This window comes from Narcine bancroftii, chromosome 6 (genome assembly GCF_036971445.1).
Source record: "Narcine bancroftii isolate sNarBan1 chromosome 6, sNarBan1.hap1, whole genome shotgun sequence".
Taxonomy (NCBI): domain Eukaryota; kingdom Metazoa; phylum Chordata; class Chondrichthyes; order Torpediniformes; family Narcinidae; genus Narcine; species Narcine bancroftii.
Window position 1 is genome coordinate 44,999,231 of NC_091474.1, and position 20,684 is coordinate 45,019,914.

At 43.3% G+C, this 20,684-nt stretch overlaps 1 protein-coding gene across 1 annotated transcript in view; it reads right to left on the minus strand.

The window, feature by feature from the left end:
* Window positions 1-6,120: 6,120 nt before the first annotated feature.
* LOC138736042 (cadherin-22-like) overlaps window positions 6,121-20,684 on the minus strand; it is a 1,166,757-nt gene continuing 1,152,193 nt past the window's right edge. The window contains exons 11-12 of the mRNA XM_069884871.1: window positions 11,443-11,694; window positions 6,121-6,617 (exon numbers count right to left, since the gene is read on the minus strand). Of these exons, the coding sequence (XP_069740972.1) occupies window positions 6,121-6,617; window positions 11,443-11,694 (749 nt within the window). The remainder of the gene's footprint in view (window positions 6,618-11,442; window positions 11,695-20,684) is intronic.

A 20,684-nucleotide genomic window follows, 5' to 3' on the forward strand; every position in this document is an offset into this window, starting at 1 on the left:
TGAGCATTCTGGCTGGTTGCATTACTGTCTGGTATAGAGGCGCCAAATCTCAGGACAAGAAAATACTCCAGAGGGTTGTTATGTCAGCCTATGATATCATGGGCACTAGACTTCACTCCATTGAGGACACCTACAAGAGGCGATGTCTTAAGAAAGCAGCCTCAATCCTCAATGACCCCCATGACCAGGCCATGCCCTCTTCACTCTTCTACCATTGGGTAAATGGTACAGGAGCCTAAAGACGAGCACTCAATGGCACAAGGACAGCTTCTTCCCTGCTGCCATCAGATTCCTGAATAATCAATGAACTTTGACTTTTTGTGTACTATTTTTATTTATTGTTGTAAGGTGGTTTTTATGAATGTTTGGACTGTGATGCTGCCAAAAAACAATGAATTTCATGACTTGTTCATGACAATAAATTCTGATTCTGATTCACATCCTGTCCCCTGTAATGATTCCATGACCTTCTCTCAATTCTTCCATTTCTGTTACATCGATTCCCAGGCCAGATCATCAGAGATATCTTTTTTGTTATACCCTCTACCACCATCAACTTGGCCCTCCCTCACATATCTACCACCACCCAAACACTTGCCTTGGCTCCCTCTGCTCATACACACAACAAAAACAGGATTCCCCTTGTTCTCACCAGCCTCCAACATATTATCCTTTGCCATTTCTGCCACCTTTTATGTGATCCCAGCACCAGACACCTCTTCCTTTCTCCTCTCCTCTCCACCTTCCACAGGAACCACTTCCTCGTTCACTCCTCCTTTCCCACCAATTGCCCCTTGTGTTGGCAGGAGGAGCTCCACTTGTGCTCACGGATCCACCCATCCCACAATTTGGGGTATCAAGCAGTCCTTCCAAGTGAAACAACTCTTCATCTGTGAATCTGCAGGAGTTATCTACTGCATCCCATGCTCCTGTTGTGGTCTCCTCTACATCAGAGAGACTGGGAGATCGCTTAATTCTTGGCTCTCTCCATCACAATGGCGGGGATCTCCCGGTGGCCACCCATTTCAATTCCCTGCTCTATTCCCTTACCAACATGTCTGTCCATGGTCTCATGTGCTGCCAAACTGTGACCACCTACAAATTGGAGGAACAACACCTCATATTCCATCTGGTACCCTCCATCTGGATGGAATTAACATCGGCTTCTCCGGTTTCCATCCCCCCCCCCTTTTTTTCCCTATGTCTCATTTACTCAAGATCTGTCCATCTGTCTGTCTGTCTGTCTGTCTGTCTGTCTGTCTGTCTGTCTGTCTGTCTGTCTCTCTCTCTCTCTCTCTCTCACTTTCTCTTCCCTTTCTCCCCATCTCCTTTTCCCTAGCCCTGTTTCCATAGAGCCAAAAATAACCCCTGTCTTTTCTCACTTTCCTCTCTCCTGTGTCCCATTTGTATCCAATTAACTCCTTTTGTCCATTAGTCTATACTCCACCCCTTGCCCACTCTTCCCATTCCCCAGCCTTTTAATTCAGGTGACTTCCTGATTTTTACTCACGCCTTGAAAAAGGGGGTAAGACCTGAAAAGTTGATTATATTTACCTCCAATGGGTGCTGTGAGACCTGCTGAGTTCCTCTAACATTTCTATGTTTTTATTAAGAGGAGGATGGAACAGGAAGAAAAAATCATAGTGAAATGATTTCACTATGGCAAACTGGCAAACCATGGTTAACTGGCAAACAGGTGGTGATCTGAAGAGCAGGTGAGCCGACTTGCTCAACATACCACAAAATTCATGGACAAAGGAAACCCCAAAAGCATTGGGGCACTAGTGTCATGAGTAAACCATGAGAGGCTGGAGAGATTCAGCGAGTCAGCCAGCATCTGTGTAGGGAACTGGATGAACCATGTGTTGTGATGAGTCCTCTTCCCAGGTCTCAAAAATAAAACTCCTGACCTGAAGCGTTGATTGGCTGTTTCCGTGAATGCTGACTGATCCGTAGAGTGTGTCCAGCTTCTGAAGCAGTTGGTTTGGCTTCAGATTCCAGCATCTCCCATCTCCCATGTGTCCCTATTCAGCTTCTCACTATTCGCACGGAGATGACAATGGCAAAATGAAATTGTATATAATTACATTTGTGGAATGTTCCAGCACTTCTTTGGTTTTCTTTCTAAATGATCAAACTCTTCCTTTCTTCACCTTCCTTCCCTTCTTTCCTAAAAGCCAAGCATTGTCTCTCGAACCAACTGTTTTCCCTTCTCTTAGAGTCAGGTGGTCATGGAAACAAGCCCTTTGGCCCAACTGGCTCATGCTAACTAAAAGGTTCTACCCACCTGCCTGCATTTGGCCCATATCCTTCTCAGCCCATCCTATCCATGTATTCGTCCAAATGTTTCTTAAACAATGCCTCAGCCAACTCTTCAGGCAGCCCCATCCATACACCCACCACCCTCTATTTTAAAAAAAGTTACCCCTCAGGTTCCTGTTGAATACTGAGACTGCAGGGTCTTCGCCTAATATGGCAGTACCTAATATTGGCAGCAGCCACAAGGTGTTAAGGTTAAAACCTTGTATTTTTGATTCTTAATTAATTTTGTGCCTGTCTCTTTAAGAGAACTATTGTTTGTAGTGTTACCATAGTGACTATGATGTAATATCTGTCCAGGCTAATCACTTGCTCTCATTTTACCAGATGTGAAGGAAGTGTGAGCACGAGAAATTTTTCTTCTTGTATCTCTATATAATTTTGTATCATCTTTAGTTATTGCTTTTGTGATGACAACTTTTAAGGACTATCTTTATATAGTAACTGCTTTGTTATTCATTGTTATGAAAATCTTGCTGAAAAGCTATGCAAATGTTTATCTGTTCTATAACAAATTAAAAATACATAAAGTAACAGCCACAGAGTTTAATTTGATGGATTAAAGAGATCAAAATTTGGGATATCACAGCTCATGCTTTGGAAGATGATAATTTGAAATTAGGATAAAAAAGAATAAGGAAAGTGTCATCTATACAGGGGTTGCAGTCTCCAGGGAAGCAGAGGACTGGAGCAGGGCACCAGAAACTGGAGAGACCACCTCCTGCTTGAGATGAAGCAGAGGAGATGGCCCACAAGGTGCTGACCATGGTGGCAGACAAGTGAGGGGTTTCTGTAGTTGAAGCAACACACAGGCACCGGGGCTGTTGGTGACTTGAGGCGAGGAACCCATGCAGGCTGCAGGCTGCTGGCGACTGCAGTCAAGAACTTCACATCTGGCTGCGGACTGCTGGAGACTTACTCAAGACTGGTTGCAGAATACCAAGTATCGGAATCAGGATGTGAGGGTGCTGAAGGGTTTCTGCCCATGCCAGAGGTTCAGATCTGGAAGATAGGCTTCTGCTGGTTTGGATTAGACTCTGTGTGGCTGTGGAATTGCTGGAGGTGGGATCCACGGACGTTTGGTGACTCTGAAGGGCCTCTCTTTTGCTTCTCTTTCTCTGACTGTAAGTGAGTCTTCGGGCAATTTCTGCCGATGGCAAATCAGTCTGCCTCATGGCAGACACAAATGAATTCCATGTAATATTGCCCTGTCTTTATTCCATAAAAATAAATTGAATCTGGAATCTTTAATCATCTTAAACCCAATTCCTATGGTTACCAATTCCCCTACTCTGGACAAAAGACTGTGCATTCCTCTGATCTACTCCTCTCGTGATTTTGTACACGTCCGTGAAATCAGTCCTGAACTCCAAAACCCTTTATTCCTTGCATCTGTTTTCGAGATGGCTAAGCAGCAGTTGCTGGCAGCAGCCTCTCGCTACGGAGCCATTTTGTCCACTTCTAAGCTTGGTCTTATGTATAGTATTATGTTATTAACCCTGTCCTGGAGAAACACAATTTTGTTTTTATGGCTGTTTTACATAATTCTGACTGACTGATCTTGCCGGTCTCTCTGCTCTATGTTTGAATAATTTTACCTTTGGGTTGGCAACTCTGAAGAAATCCCACATTGTCCTTAGTGCTCGAAGTGCTTACCTCCAAGTTAAGAAATATTTCCAGTCACATGAAGATGAATATTGAAAGCTTTGTTTTTATTTTCTATTACCCCAGTTTAAAATATTGAGCATAGCACCAGAAATATTTACCTTTCACTACTTCATTTTCACCACTTGACTGGGGGAGTGTAAAAAATGCAACAATTCTGTCATATTTTACAGCAAAAGGAAAGCTGACACCTGATACTTGTGTTTCAGATATGAGACCTTATGACAGTGTCTTTCAGTATAAAAATTCATGCTTCCTTAACTTCAGCGTGGCCTTGGGCCAAAACTGTCAGAAATGTTCACTTTACTCCCTCCCCTTAATACCTGACATTTATTTCAAAGGATAGTATTTCTGTATCTGGGGCATCCTAACTGGGGTCAGTCGGGCCCAATTCAATGACATGATAATTTATTTTGAGGGTTGCGTGGAACCTTTTCTCTAGCTAAAGAGCTTTGTCAGGAGCCGATGAGGCGGGTAGCACTGAAAACTGACCGGAACAGGAACCTTGGGGTTGTGGTTATACTGGAGAATGAGGGATTCCTAAAGGGAAGAATCGGTCATATTACCACCTCATCCTCGGTTCCTCAGCTGGTGTCCCAAATATTCTTCACACCCGCGAATTCCAGGAATGGAACAAAGCAACAGTGCCACGAAGATCCTGTCACAACAATTGACGCAGGACCCGAAGTTCCAGTGATGCTCACCTGGAGGGTAGCGATGAAAAGAATAGAAACCAAAGCAACCTGTACGTCCAAAACGTTGTCCTCTATTTTTGGGTTCTTATCAAGGCCACGGGATTTTTTTTTCCCGGATAAATCAGGAAATATGATGGTCAAATCTGCAATCACAATCTCTAAATCCCCCAGGCAATAAAAAAAACAGAAGTTGACTCATTCATTGACCCATTTTTTTTAAAAAAACAACCTCTTCATGTCTTTTAGATACAACGCTATGAAAAAAAAACAGACTGAGCCATGGCATGATCCTGGTTTAAAATAAATCCCAAGGGAATGAATAATAGAGAATTTGATTCATCTTTAACAGAGGATTTAGCATTCCTGTTAACTAGCGCCCCAGTTTATCTCTGTTATCAACGCAAGTCATATTTCTGCTGACAACACTCTTCAAACAGTAGAGAGAATTGTTTACTTTGAGATGTTGTGTGCAAAATGCAAATTGAGAAAAGAAATGCAAAGATCTTTCCAATGTTCAAATGAGCAGAATTCTGCATTTCAATTCAGGACAGATCTGTTGACCAGAAGAGGTTACAGTGGTGGTGGTGGTGGTGTGGTGTGGGTGGGTTGGTGGGTGTGTGTGTGGGTGTGTGTGTGGGTGTGAGAGAGAGAGAGAGAGAGCGCACGCATGTCCCTCTGTGGTTAAAATGTCCCATTTCAAAGGTAGTAAAGCACACACTATTATTTTCTTCCCAGACTGGTTTTTGATGAATCCTTTGCGATTTGGCTGGAATTCCTTCCACTCTGTCACACCGTGCTGCAAGCAATTCCAAGGGATCCAAGTTTGTGCTGGTGTGTAATCGCAACTTGTTGGACAATTGGCATGAGTTAGGATTGACACTGTTGCTTCATTATGCAAGTGTTTTGCAGCTGTGGAAGTGTCCATTTCTGTTTTTTAGAGAAACAAGTCTGATTTAAGCCCTGTAGGAGTTCAACAGGTCCTTTAAATCATCAAGTGAAAGAAATAACATTTTCAGAACAAGAGGGTCCCCGCACTCTTGGTCACCACATCACATTGTGAATAACAGTGCTCTATCATGCCTTGGCCTGTTACAGAAATGCATCCAACTGCACAGTGCTAATTTGCCTCCTTCACTGTGGTTGGTTAACGGTTCAAAAGAGGGAGACTTGCCTTTGATACCTCCCTGGGAACACCTCCAGAATATTGTTGGAGAACTCATTGCTTTTCCAGCAATGCTTTACCACAGTTAAGTGAATAGACTGGCTGATTTCCAGTTTTGGAACGTTAGTTGGGGAAGGCAATGTTTTTAAAACAGGAAAGTTGTTTATTTTAAACTTTCCAAATTGATCAAGCACCAGCTTTTAAGCCGTGCTGTTCATGTGGGGCATAATAGTATGAATTTTGCAGGACAAGAAGGATTGGGAGTTCTGGCATCAGATGCTAAGATGTGTCATCTGTCTGATTTCCTGTGTAGAGCCCAGCGAGCTGCCTAAACCGGGGTCCCCAGTCACTGAGGTAGTGATAGTCTTGATCTGAGTCAGTGCACAGGGTGTTGATGGAACTGAGGGAGTGAGATGCTGAGCCTGTCCCTTCATATGCATATGTTTGAAAGGAGTCATATGGGGGGACAGAGAGATCGGCATCAGCTTCTTCAAGCTTTTTACAGACAAAACTCCTGAAAATGGAGAAATCCACATCTGGATTCTGAAACCACTGAGGCAGCAAATGAAGTTCGGGGGTCACCCTTTCCGCTTCTGCCTTGACCTCCGTGACGTCGTACAGACTTCGTAGAGTGGTCATGTCGTAGGCCTCAGTGTCTTCCTCCCCTCCTCCTTCATCATTGTACTTTATCACGTTATCCCGCATGTCTTCTTCATCCTCGGTGATCACGTGACCCTTTCTGTATCTCTTCAGGGTGAAGACAAGGAGAACAAGCACTGAAATGGAAGAGGAGACATAACTTTAGAAAGCCGACCATGGACGGGCGAAGCTGCATCTGCTTCACCTCGCTTCAGGAGAGGTCAGAGCTGCTTCGTTAACTCTGTTCCAAAGAGAAATTGTTTTTTTCAGCTACAAGGCACAACTTCAACTTCAATGGGCATGCATGGCTTCTTCCCTGCGGTTAATAGGCTATTGAATGTGGCACTGTGCTTTTACCCTGTAGCACTATTCTAGTCAAAGAACCACACAGCATGGAACAGGCCCTTTGGCCCAAATCATCTATACTGGTCAAATTGGATTTCTGGGCCAATAAGCTTTTCTGTCGATATATCTGTCTGAACATTTTACTTGTACCTGTTTGATTATTCTGCACTTTCCTTCCATTTTGCACAGTCTGTTGTACTTGAGGATAGGTTGACCTGACTGGAAAGCATGCAAAACACTGTTTCCTTAAATGGGACAAAAATAATTCAATCTTCAATCAAACCTGACTCCAGATTTATGGTGCACATTGCAAGAGCACACAATGTGAAGGGAGTACTGTGGGCTTATGCTGAGGTTCTGGTCACTCAAGGTCATCAAGACCAAGGAGCTGATAGTGGACTTCAGTGAAGGAAAACCAGAGGTGTTCTGTCCAATAGTAATTGGGGGATCGGAAGTGGATAGGTGAACAACTTTAAATACCTGGGGGTCACTATCTAGGAGAACACGTCCTGTCCCCATCATATAAATATCACTATTGTGACAGAATATAGTTATGCTTTAAAACAGATCTTATTTAAAATACTGGAGCTCTGCCCATGCTAGACATGTCAGGGCCAACAGACTGAAAAAGCTTTGGAGAGTGCCCAAGAGACTTCACTAATGGATTGTTGTTTACAAAATGGCAACAGATGGAAGAGCATGTCAGAGCTGTATTCTGTCTGGAGGGGAACTTGCTGTTCTAGGATGGTCATGTGATTTTGCAAGCAAAGAGAGTAAAACAGGCTTTTCTCTCACAGAGAGAGAGAGAGAGAGAGAGAGAGAGAGAGAGAACAAAAGAGCGAGAGAGACAGATCAGCTCTAGAGTTTTACAGTCAGCAGCAGCAACTGGGACTGGAACAGGACAAGCTGGCAAGCTTGTGGAAAACCCCATTTGGAATATGGGTTGTGAGTGCTTAGTTCAGCCTGGTCAAAGCCCTTGTGGTGCATTCAAGAAGAGAAGACTGGCTGTCTAATGTTTCACTTGGAATAGGAGAAACAAAAAGGCACTCTGTGGTGACCTGAAGGAAATAAGTTATCATCTGGAAAACCCTGCTGGGGCAGGTTTTGTCAGCAAGACATTGAAGTGGCTGATTAAAAAGGAATTAGTTGTGGGTGTCCAGCATACAACAAATCCCTCTCTGAAAACCGACAATAACCTTCCTGAGCGGTAACCATTTACCTTTCAAGCACCAAAGCCTGGTGAACTTTATATAGGTTAAATTCTGTGCACAGTATAAGAATTGCCTGCAACCAGTGAACTTGGAGATCTGAGAAGTGAGATTGGACTGTGGACCAAAGAACCTTCTGAACTTACACACACATTACATATACTTGCGCTTAGAATTAGAAGGGGGTTAAGTTAGGTTAGTTAAGTCAATAGTGACAAGTTAAAGTGTGATTCTGCTTTCATGTTTAAAGATAATTAAAAACAACTTTTTTTAAGTAACCATTTGTCTTGATGAGTATCTATTGCTGTTGGGTTTTGGGGTCCTCTGGGCTCATAACAATGTGAAGAACAGCTGTAACAGCCTCAAATTCCTCTGGAGTCTGCGAAGGTTTTGTACCTCATTGCAAACCTTAGCAAACTTTGAGATGTGAAGTGGAAAGTGTGCTGACCAGCTAACAGCCTGATATGGGGGCACCAAATCCTCTGAGCAGAAAACCTTGCAAGTGGTAGTAGACCCAGCCCAGTACATCACAGGCAAAACTCTCCCGACCATTGAGAACATCTGCATGAAATATTGCTGTCAGGGAGTAGCAGTCATCATCAAGGATCCACACCACCCAGCAGATGCTCTGTCCTCGCTGCTGCCATCAGGAAGGAGGTACTGGTGTCATAGGACTTGTACCTCCAGGTTCAGGAATAGTTGCCACCCCTCAACCATCACACTCCTCAACAACAGACTCTTTCACAAATTCATTTAAGGACTTGTACTTTATTCATTATTTATTACTGAATATTTATACTTCGTTATTTTCATAGTCAGTTTGTTTATATTTCTTTCTTTTGTTTATATTTCTTTCTTTGAGTACAGTTTACAGTAATTAGAAATTTTGTGCACTGGAAAAAAGGTTGTATGTGATCTCATGCATGTAATCTGGCAATGTTTGAATGTTGAACATTGAACTATAAAACATCAGGCAATTTAAAATTTAAAAATTAAATTTAGACATACAACACGGTCAGGCCTTTTCGACTCATGAGTCCGTTCTGCCCAATTACACCCAATTGACTCACAGCCCCCAATGGGTTTTGAAGGGTGGAAGGAAACTGGAGTCCCCAGGGAAAATCCACGCAGACACGGAGAGAACATGCAAACTCCTTATAGACGGCAAGGAATTTGAACCTCAGTGTGGCGCTGACTGCCACGCCAGTATTGCTGCCCCAATGATCAGGACAACCAGCTATCGCCTCAAACCTTGAACCAAAATGAATTCCTCATTCACTTGCCACTTTGTCCAATCTCTTCACAGAATTTTAGACTCAGTTGGGAGCATTTCAGTTGCCAAAACTTGGGTTTTGGAATCGTGATAAATATGTCAGGAAGCCAGGCAAATTGGTCATCTCTTTTGTGTAGCTCCATAGGAGGAACTTGTCTTTAACTGAGACTGTTGAATATCACTCTCACCTCAGAGTACTCCAGTCAGGAGTTTTGCGAAACTTCACGAGAAAATTTGGGGACCATATCCTTGATTCCAGAGGCAAGGTTAAAATTCCGCATCGTCACAACAGATTTGAGTTAATTTTCCTTTTGGAAAGGAACATTCAAAGGGCATCTTTGACATTTGCAAGATGTTTGGATATACATGGAGTAGGGTTATAAATATTAATAGCTAATCTCATCTATGTGCTTCAGTAGGCATAGCAGTCTACCTTTTCAAGAAGTGCTTAATTCCTGAAAGACACTTGAGCATCAATTTCTACTCAGACTATTGTATGTTTGCTTTGGAGTTGCAAATTTTGAGATTTTTTATTAACTCCAGCAATTTATGGATTGCCAGATAATTGCATTGTATATAAACATGCTGATCTCTCTGTTGGTTGTATTCTGTCCCTGAAATGTGATTTAGCTATGGCTCGTGTACCAATCCTGAACCAACTAAGGATGCACCTTCCCCACTGCCGGACTGCAGACTTAAAGCTCATTGCTGGGCAATTGCAAAGATTTCTGAACGTGACCGTTTGAAACTCATTGCCCAAAAGAAGTGACTGGGGTGAAGAACAAACTATGGGGGATTCTCAGCGGGCCGAGCAGCATTAGTGGGAGAGCAAGAGTGGTCGGTGTATTGGGTCAGAACCGCCCATCAAGTTCCAACCTGAAACATCAACCATTCCTTCGACTTCCACTGATGCTTCCTGACATTCAGAATTCAGAATTCTTCCTGCAGGCTGTGTTGACCTCGGTCGGGGTGGAGTAAAGAAAAGGCAGGACACTCTCGATCCTTTCCAAAAGGTTACTAGTAAAGACATAGATTTTAACATTTAAATTAGTGCTAGTATATACTGGGTGTGTATATTGCTACGAGCCCAGAGGACCCCAAAACTCAGCAGCAACAGATTTTCACCAAGACAAATGATTACTTAAACAAAAATTGTTTTTAATTATCTTTAAACATGAAAACAAAATCACACTTTAACTTGTCACTATTGTCTTAACTAACCTAACTTAACCCCCTTCTAATTCTAAGCGCACATTTATGTAATGTGTGTGTAAGTTCAGAAAGATTCTTTGGTCCACAGTCCAATCTCACTTCTCAGATCTCCAAGTTCACTGGTTGCAGGCAATTCTTATACTGTGCACAGAATTTAACCTATATAAAGTTCACCTGGCTTTGGTGCTTGAAAGGTAAATGGTTACCGCTCAGGAAGGTTCTTGTCAGTTTTCAGAGAGAGATTTGTTGTTCCAGGACATCCACAACTCATGTACTTCCATCAGTCACCTCAGTGTCTGGCTGACAAAACCTGCCCCTTCAGGGTTCTCCAGGTGATAACCTCTTTCAGGTCATCACACAGTGCCTTTTTGTTTCTCTTATTCCAAGTGAAATATTAGACAGCCAGTCCTCTCCTCTTGCATGAACCACAAGGGTTTTGACCAGGTGTCTTCCAAAAGGTTTTCCACAAGCTTGCTAGCTTGTCCTGTTCCAGTCCCAGCTTCTTCTGCTGGCTATAACACTGTACAAGTGATCTCTGTCTCTCTCTCTGACACAAAGAGAAAAGCCTCTTTGACTCTCTGCGTTCAAAGCCACATGACTCTCCTAGAGCAACAAGTTCTCTTCCAGACAATCTGTGGCTCCAGCAAGCTCTTTCATCTGTTGCCTTTTGTAAACAACGATCTGTTAGTGAAGTCTCTTGAGCACTCTTCAAAGCTCTTGCAAAAGCTCTGAGGCCCCAATATGCCCAGCATTGGGCAGAGCTCCATTACTTTAAATAAGATCTGTTTTAAAGTGTTTGTATGTGACCTACTCTAACAAACCTTTCCCAATTTACCTCCCAAAAACATATCTATATATACTCTGTCACAATATCTACTTTTATCTCAAGCCTAGAGCTAAATCGAAAGTTGGATATTTGCTTACCTATGAGTATGAGAATGCAAACCAGCAGAGCTATAAGTGCACCAGGACTCAGGACAGTAGATACAACATAGGCTGTGGCTCTACAAGACTGTATGGTCCCATCGCTGTCACAACCACACACTCGAACAGTGAGGGTCCCAGTGCTGCTTAAAGCTGGCGGGCCATTATCAACCACAAGGATTGGGAGAAAATAGATGTCCTGCTCTTGACGGTTAAATCCATTTCTGTGGGTCAGGATTCCAGCTGTATTTTCTGAAGAAACAAAAGATAAGAATATCATTTTCCTTCTCTTCATTCGAAGCAGTACTTATTCAGCTGAGATTGTTCAAGGAAGTGGAAGATCTATGTACAATTGCCCTATCCTCATTCCAGCTAGACTGAGTGGGGTTTAAAAAAATATGGGGTCAAGTGCACTTGAATGCCAGAGAAACTCAATATCCATAGGAAGTAAAGGAGAGCCAACATTTTGGGCCTGGGCCCTGAGTCAGGTATAGGCATCAAGAGGCAGATGCCCGAATTAAAACCTGGGGAGTGGGGTAGAAGGAGAGGTGAGGAGGGAGGAAGGGGCAGGGGAGGAGCACAAGCTTATTGGTAAGAGGTCATAGGTGGATGCAGATGGGGAGGGTAAAAGAGAAAAAAAGCTGAGAAGTGACGGGAAGGCTCTAGGGTAGCTCTCTGATAGGAGAGGGAAGTCGGTGGGGAGCCGGAGGAAGGGAGACAGATGAATAGGTGAAGAGAGAGATAGAGAGTGACACTCACACAAGGGAGGGGGTTAACAGAAATTGGAGAAGCCGATTTTTATATCATCTGGTTGGAGAGCGCCCAGGTGGAATAAAAGGTGCTGTTCTTCCAACTTGCAGATAGCCTTAGTTTGGAAATGCATGAGGTCATGGGCAGACATATCAGAGTAGCAATGGTGTGCAAAATTGAAATGGACCTGGGAGGTCCTGGCTATTGCAGCAGATGGAGTGAAGGTGCTCCATGAAACAGTCTGCGTCCAGTCTCTCCGATGTAGAGGAGGCCACAACGGGAGCACCGGATGTAGTAGATTCACAAGCGAATTATTGCTTCACTTGGAACAACTGTTTGGGGCCCCGAATAGTGGGGAGGCAGGAGGGGTGTGCAAGCAAAACATTTTGTGCGACCACAGAGGGATCACTGAGAGGGTGATTAGTGGATGAGGGAGTCCTTGCATAAAGTGGAGAGGGGGAAATGTGTCTGGTGGCGGGATCACATGGTAGGTGACAGAAATTGCAGAGGATAATATTTTGGATGGTGAGGCTAATGGGGTGGTCAGTGTCCTCGTTACATCCTGGGGCAGAAGGGACCAGGACAGATGCTCGAGGAATAGAGGAGATGCGGATGAGGGCTGAATTCATGGCAGTCGTGGGGAAGCTGCATTTTGTGAAAAGTGGGCTGTTGATATCAGCAAACCATACTTGATAGATGCCTACCCAGCCCATCATGATTAATGTTGATCCTAAGTCAGAATTTACTAATGGGTAGAAACAAATAAAACTAATGTTCAACCCCATAAAGATATCTCCAATAGGTGTCAATTCAGCAGTATCCTTGTCAATGTATGTGTTTGCAGATGATTGCAACAGAACAAATGGAATGTATCATTTGTAATGTTAGATTGAATTAATTTGGATTTTCACATGTTGCACTTTCAAGTATTCTTTGAAATTAGTATCATTATCATCTTACTTCAAGGAAAATTGTGCAAAACTTGGATAAATATCCATTTAGCCTTCTCTTCAATAATATCTTGCATCAATTTTGGCAACGATTTACCGTCACTTTAACGGTTGCCTGAACAAGATTTTTACAGGTGCACCATCGAGACAGGTTTCCTGTATCCATGTATCCCAGCTTGGCACAGGAACTGTTCTGCCCAAGATCCGCAAGAAACTGCAGAAAGCTGAGGCCGACACACAAACCCCTTCCTCTCCATCGACGTTGTCAACATCTCCCAATGTTTTGAGAAAGCTCCTGATATATTAAAGGATGCTTTCCACCCTGGACACACTCTCTCCTCCCACCTCCTTGTTGGGCTCTAGATGCATGAGTTTGAAAGTGTGAATCACCTAATTCAAAAACAATAATCCTCTTGCTGTTATCAGACTCTTAAATTAACTTCTCCTTGGTAAAATATGATATTCTTTCACTGTTGAACTGTATGTTTCTCTATCCTGTAATGGATCTGTGTTAATATTGATCTTTAGGTTAATGTTAGAAATATATTTTATCTCAATATGGGCTAATAGGTTCTTTGCAGCTGTTAGCCAACTTCAGCCCAAAGACAGCATATTAGCATTTTAAACATACCTGGTACTTTGAGATGGAAGACAGAAGCCAGTTTGAGACAAAATGGCTGCTGATTGAAGTTGGAGTCAAGAAGATGAAAGGTTTTATGATGGTTTTACTGAAAACAATAGGTCTTATTTCAGAAGCACCTGTGCAGATACACAACCATTTTAACTGAGGAGAGTGGACCTCACAGAGGCATAAGTAGACTTAAAGGGGTTTAGCACATCTGTGTCAAAAGACCTTATGAACTTCAAAGACAGAAATTATGTCACATACCATGTGACATGGGAGATTTATGAGAAGTATATTATTGAAATGAGAGACAAAGAAGCCCGTTTAAGGAAACTCACCATTTTGTTCAGATGCAGAATTTAGCAGCAGTAATTTTTCCTGTAAAAGGGGAAATGTGTTACTTCTAACAAAAGGGATCGCAGAATAAGTAGATTTCAAAAGAGAAGCCTATATCTGACTGTTTCTTTAAGATAATGAGGGCAGTTTCATCATTTGGAAAACAGATTCCAAATGTCTTCATTCAAAAGAAGAAGATTTGATCCTGGGAAGACTGGACTTATATTATCCTTTTCATAGGAGATATATGTGTGGCTAGAAGATGATCTCTTCTGCTTCAAGGATATCTCTCAAGGACAACTCATCGAAAGAATTGTGAGTTTCAAGAGGCCTGAAGACATGATGTTTATAATTATTTAAGACATTCAAGCAAGACTAAAATGATGCTGAAGATTTAAAATGGACTTTTCAGAGTGGGACTTTAATTACACATACACACACACACATTTACATTTGCACTTAGTGGGGCTAAATTTAAAGTTAAGGCTAGTGATAAGTAAGAAATGTTACGTTATTAATAGTTTAATTAAAACTGTTATTTTGAATTTATCACTGTCTGGTGAATTTTCCATTGCTGTTCCTGTGTTAGTGCTAATAAAGTCCCTTTAGTCCCAAACATAATTAAAAGGGTTGTTAGTACATAACAATACTTTGCACTTTGTCTCTGTGCGACTACACCCTGCACTCATAGAACACCCCATGCTGTACTCTTTTACTCAATGTAAAGCTACACCCTGTGCTCTCTGAATTTATGGTCCTCTGCTTTACTATTGCCCCAACTGCTGTACTTCGGCATGGGTTGATTTGCTTAGAAAGCACACAAAACAATCTTTTTCACTGTATCTTGGTTGAACATGAAAATAAGCAATTTAATTCAATGCGAGCTGAATGGGATTGTGGTTCCCGGCCTCTGTTGCAATAAAAATCTACCCCGTCCTTTCAGGCATACATTCTTGAACAGATTCGATGTTCAACATGAGTTCATTGTCATGAACACAAGTGCAATGTACAGATGCATCAAAATGCATGCTTGTTGCATCCAGACTGGTACATAAGACACTCCAACTGCAGTGATAGCATTTGAAATGACCACCAATGCCAAGAATGAAAAAAAGAGGTAATCAATATGAAAGGACAGATAAATAAATGTTCACAGTTGTAGCTAGTGTGCAAAAAGAAGTGATGTTTCAGTCGTGTGGATCTTTCGCTAGTCCTGGGGTTAGAATTAGGTTAGTACCTAAATATTTAGACAAAACAATTTCATTAAAAAAAATGCAGTGTTCCAGTGGTTTTTTTGGTCAGTTCCAGATGGCTTGTAAAAGCAGACACTCCCAGTAATCCATTGATTCTAACTGGAGATGGTTATATTTATCACAAATGTGTTTGTATGAAAGGTTTTGTGCCCTCTCCGGATTTAATTGTGAATGACAGACGTAGCAATGGAATTTTGGTGTGCAAAGTTTTCTTCTTGTTTTCTCTTTTTTTCTTTGGCTTGGCTTCACGGACGAAGATTTATGGAGGGGTAATGTCCACGTCAGCTGCAGGCTCGTTTGTGGCTGACAAGTCTGATGCGGGACAGGCAGACACAGTTGCAGCGGTTGCAGGGGAAAATTGGTTGGTTGGGGTTGGGTGTGGGGTTTTTCCTCCTTTGTCTTTTGTCAGTGAGGTGGGCTCTGCGGTTTTCTTCAAAGGAGGTTGCTGCCCGGCGAACTGTGAGGCGCCAAGATGCACAGTTTGAGGCAATATCAGCCCACTGGCGGTGGTCAATGTGGCAGGCACCAAGAGATTTCTTTAGGCAGTCCTTGTACCTCTTCTTTGGTGCACCTCTGTCACGGTGGCCAGTGGAGAGCTCGCCATATAACACGATCTTGGGAAGGCGATGATCCTCCATTCTGGAGATGTGACCTACTGAACGGACCTCTGAATGAACTGCTTTCACAAACTGACCCAATTGAAAGTACAGTGTGCACTGTGAAGGCATTGAAGGGGATTGTAAAGTACATTGAAATGTAGAGCATGGTACGAACTGCAGACGCCGCAAACAGTGGTGTAGCCAAGCAGAAGAGGGAGCTGAGATTCCAAGGTTGGCCAAGCTAATCTCAGTCACGGAGGTAGATCCAATCTACAAAGGCATGGATAGGGTGGACAGCCAGCACCCTTTTCCTGGAATAAATCAAATACCAGAGGACATCTGTACAAGGTGAGTGGAGGAAGGTTTAGGGGAGATGTCAGTGGTAAAGTTTTATGTAGAATGTTGGATGCATGGAATGTATTGTTGGTGTTTTCTGTGGATCCTGGTACAAAAGGGACATTCAAAAGTCTCGTAAGCTCCTTTCACACTTGCGTCCCACTAAATCGACTGTTGAGTGTCCCGGGATATGAATGGAGGTTTGGCCATTCACACTAGACCACTTCTAACCAGGATATTCAATGCTTTCACACTTGCAAGGGTCTATCCTCGGTGTTTGGTCCATTCTACCTTTAATCAGAAGTGCCTGCATGACGCGGCACACAAAAGAGAGAAGTGATTGCCCATTTCACACTTGCCTGATCTCAACGCCGGCGTATGCAGATGCCAGGGATTGATCTAGGCATTGAGTGGATTTTGCTTTCACACTTTCCACTTTAAAGGCCAATTGGCATTTGATTCCTGGAATCACTGGCAAGTGTGAAAGGGGCTTTAGACAGATACACGGAGATAGGAAAAATAGAGGGTTATGGGCGTGAGGTTGGGGAGGATTAGATTGCTGTGATTTACATGTCAGCAATAACATTAGGGGCTGAATGGTCTGCATTGTGCTGTAAGGTTCTATATTCCATGTAAATACAGTTGGGCCAAACATGAGCTCAGGTTGGCAAGAATCGGTGTTGCTGACCATCTGAAGACCATTTGATCAGTGATTGAATATTTAACTCTCTTGAAGGGTTGCATTCAAAGCTTTTCTCCAGCTAATTATCCTTTGAAGTGAAGAGCAGGGTCCCTCTCACCTTGCCTCCAATTCGTCAAGCGAAGAGTTGTCTTGAAGGCCACAGCAAGAGTATAACTTACCCTCCACCAACAAGTCAGTGAGACTGTTAACTAGCAGTCAACAGTGAAGCCAGCGAGGACTGGTGGCAGAGGCTCTGACCAGGGAAAACAACAGTGAGCTCACCTGAAGGAGACCAAGTGTCGTGGAAAACAAAGAACCTAACTTCCCGCAGTGACTGAGAATACACTTGAGCAGGACTCGGGGATTTATCGACCTTCACTAATTTTAATACTTCAAGCACCTCTTCTGGAACTCTCTTTAGTATTAACTATTAACTTCCCTGTTTCCACAGATGAGATAGGATCTTGTCTAACCTCCTCTGGTATCACACAGAGATAACCTCGTTGATCCTTAAAGGGCCATCTTCTAAGTTTTTCTTTAAAATGTAAATTGAATATTTAGTCTACAGCACGGTAACAGGTTATTCGGCCCGCCAGTCCGTTACATCCAATTTACACCCAATCAACCTACAACCCCTATTACATTTCCAAGAGTGGGAGGAAACCAGAGCCCCTGGGGATAACCCATGCAGACATGGGAAGAACGCATAAACTCCTCACAGACAGCGCGGGATTCGAACCCAGTCCCCATTGCTGGTGCTGTGAAGGCGCTGTACTAACCGCTACACCAACTGTACCACCCCTTCCTGAGTTGTCCACTTGCTCTCAATATTCTTGTAGAATCAGGCTCACCTAATCTGCCAAAACATTTCATTTTATGGAGCATCTTTGCTTTGTCCAATGCAATGTCAAGGATCTCAAAATGGGCAACCCCATTGCCACATTAACTTATCTGTCCATTTCATCACCCACTACCAAATCGAGGCTACACACACCTCCTATTCCGCCTCCACAGTTTCCAACTAGCCGGCATCAATATCTGCCATTAACCCCCTCCCCAGTCTCTCTTTTATCCTACCCCTCCATCTCCTTTCCTCAAGCACCCCATGTCCTTCCCTTCCTTCTCCTATCAGAGAGCTGCCCCTTTCCCCATCACTTCATTCTCTTCTTTCCTTCCACCTACATCCACCTCTGCTGCTCCCGAACCCCTTCTTTCCTCCTCTCCCCTCCATGCACAATTCTTTGATTCCCAGTCCAATATCACTTCTCACTCCTCCAAGTTCACTGGTTGCAGGCATTTCTTATACTGTGCACAGAATTTAACATTTATGAAGGTCACCAGCCTTTGGTGCTTGAAAGGTAAATGGTTACCACTCAGGAAGGTTCTTGTCGGTTTTCAGAGAGAGATTTGTTGTACTCTGGACACCCACAACTGATTTCTTTTTTAAATCAGCCATTTTGGTGTCTTGCCAAAGAATCTTGCCTTATCAGGGTTCTCCAGATGATAACGTCTTTCTTTCAGGCCACCACTGAGTGCTTTTTAGTTTCTCTTATTCCAAGTGAAACATTAGACAGCCAGTTCTTTCCTCTTGCATGAACCACAAGGGCTTTGACCAGGCTGAACTAAGCACTCACAACCCGTCTTCCAAATGGGGTTTTCCACAAGCTTTCCAGCTTGTCCTGTTCCAGTTCCAGTTGCTGCTGCTGACTGTAACACTGTAGAACTGATATCTCTGTGTGTGTCTCTCTCTCCCTATCTATCTCACACACACACACACACACATACACTACACACACACACACACATACATACACACACACACATACACTACACACACACACACACACACACACACACACACACACACACATGCACACACACCTGTATTTCTCTCTCTGCTTTCAAAACCACATGAACCTCCTAGAACAGCAAGTTCCCTCCCAGACAGAATGCAGCTCCGACAAACTCTTCCATCTGTTGCTTTTTTGTAAATAACAATCCATTAGTGAAGTCTCTTGGGCACTCTCCAAATATTTTGCAAAGACTCTGAGGCCACATTATGTTTAGCATTAGCAGAGCTCCAGTATTTTAAATAAGATCTGTTTTAAAGTGTTTGTACGTGGCCTACGCTAGAAACCCTGCCCCAATTTATCTCCCAAAACCATATCTATATTCTGTCACGTATACTCTGACATCCCCTGTACTCTGCAAGGGATTTAATTGATCCTACTCATTCTGTCACTTGGAGCCATACAAAACAGAAACAGGATTCAGCCCCACACCCAGCCATTAATACTTATCCTACATCATTTCATTTTGGGAGGCACAGTGAACACAGCCCGGTGACCTGGGTTCAGATCCCAGCACCATCTCTAAGCAGTTTGTATGTTCTCTCCATGTCTGCATGGGTTTCCTCTGGATTCTCTGATCTCCCCCTATGTTCCAAAAGTGTGTGGGGTTAGCTGATTAATTGCTAACATGGGTGTATTTGGCCAACATGGACTGGTGGGCCGGAAGAGCCTGTTACCGTGCTGAGTCTCTAAATTAAATTATTAAATTATCCTCATCATATTCCCATCAAGATTTCCTCAGAGTTGACCATGCACCTTGGCCCACTTTTCAGTGACCAATTATTTTTCAAGCATGTACTGAGATACAGGGAGAAATTTTGTTTAGTGAGTAGTCTGGCAGGTCAATGCATGAGTTTAATCAAAACACAATGAACGTGTAGAGATGTGTGTATATATATATTTATAGAGAGAAAGAGAGAGAGAGAGAGAGAGAGAGAGAGAGAAAGAGAGATCAGTTAGAATGGAGCAAGGGAGTGTGAGGTGCATTCAGAAGCTTGTTTATAGTAGCAAAGAAAGTGTCCCTAAATCTGGTGGTATGTTTTAAATCTGGTTATTCTGTCTGACTAGAGGGGGGGGGGGGGGGAGACGAGGGTGTGACCAGGGTAGGAAAGGTCCAATCATATGTCAGCAGTTTTTCTGAGACAATGGAAGGTGCAGATAGTGTCGATGGAGGGGAAGTGACGGTCTAAGAAGCATTCACCTCTCTCTGCAGTCTTCTGTGGACTTGAGCAGAGCAGTTCCCCTCTCTGCCAACCTGCCCACTCGTGGGATGTGAGGGGCATGGGGGAACTGGAGTGCCCGGTGAAGTTCAGTGCAGTTCCTGGGAGAATGTGCAAACTCTACACAGACAGCATCATGGTATAGTATCAGCACTGACTGCTGCACCATCGAGCCTCATTTTCAATCAGCATTCTCCAGCCAACAACAACAGCAGCACTTCGTCTGTGAGAGCTCCTCTGACTTCTGGACCTGGAGTGGAGAATCTCCAGCCTCTCCTCCCTGCACCACTGCGATCTCTGGTGCTCGAGATCCTTTCTCAGCAGATCATAACAGTCTTTTAGCAGAGCCCCAGTTTATCAACAACAACATGCCATTGTTCCACTGGCACCGTGGAGTCTTCTGGCACACCAACACCATGATATGTTCATGCTCTGAAGCATGAGATGGTGAGTGCCCACTCTGGTTGCCAATTGCACAGTCATGTCAAAGCCCAGCTTTATAGAAAGACTTTATGTGAAAAACAGTCTCAACTCAAAACCTTGACTGATTATTTCTTGCCATGGATAGTATCATAGATTACTATGGGATAGAAGGAGGCTTTCTGGCCTTTTTCTAGTCTATTATTCTGCCTCATCCCATT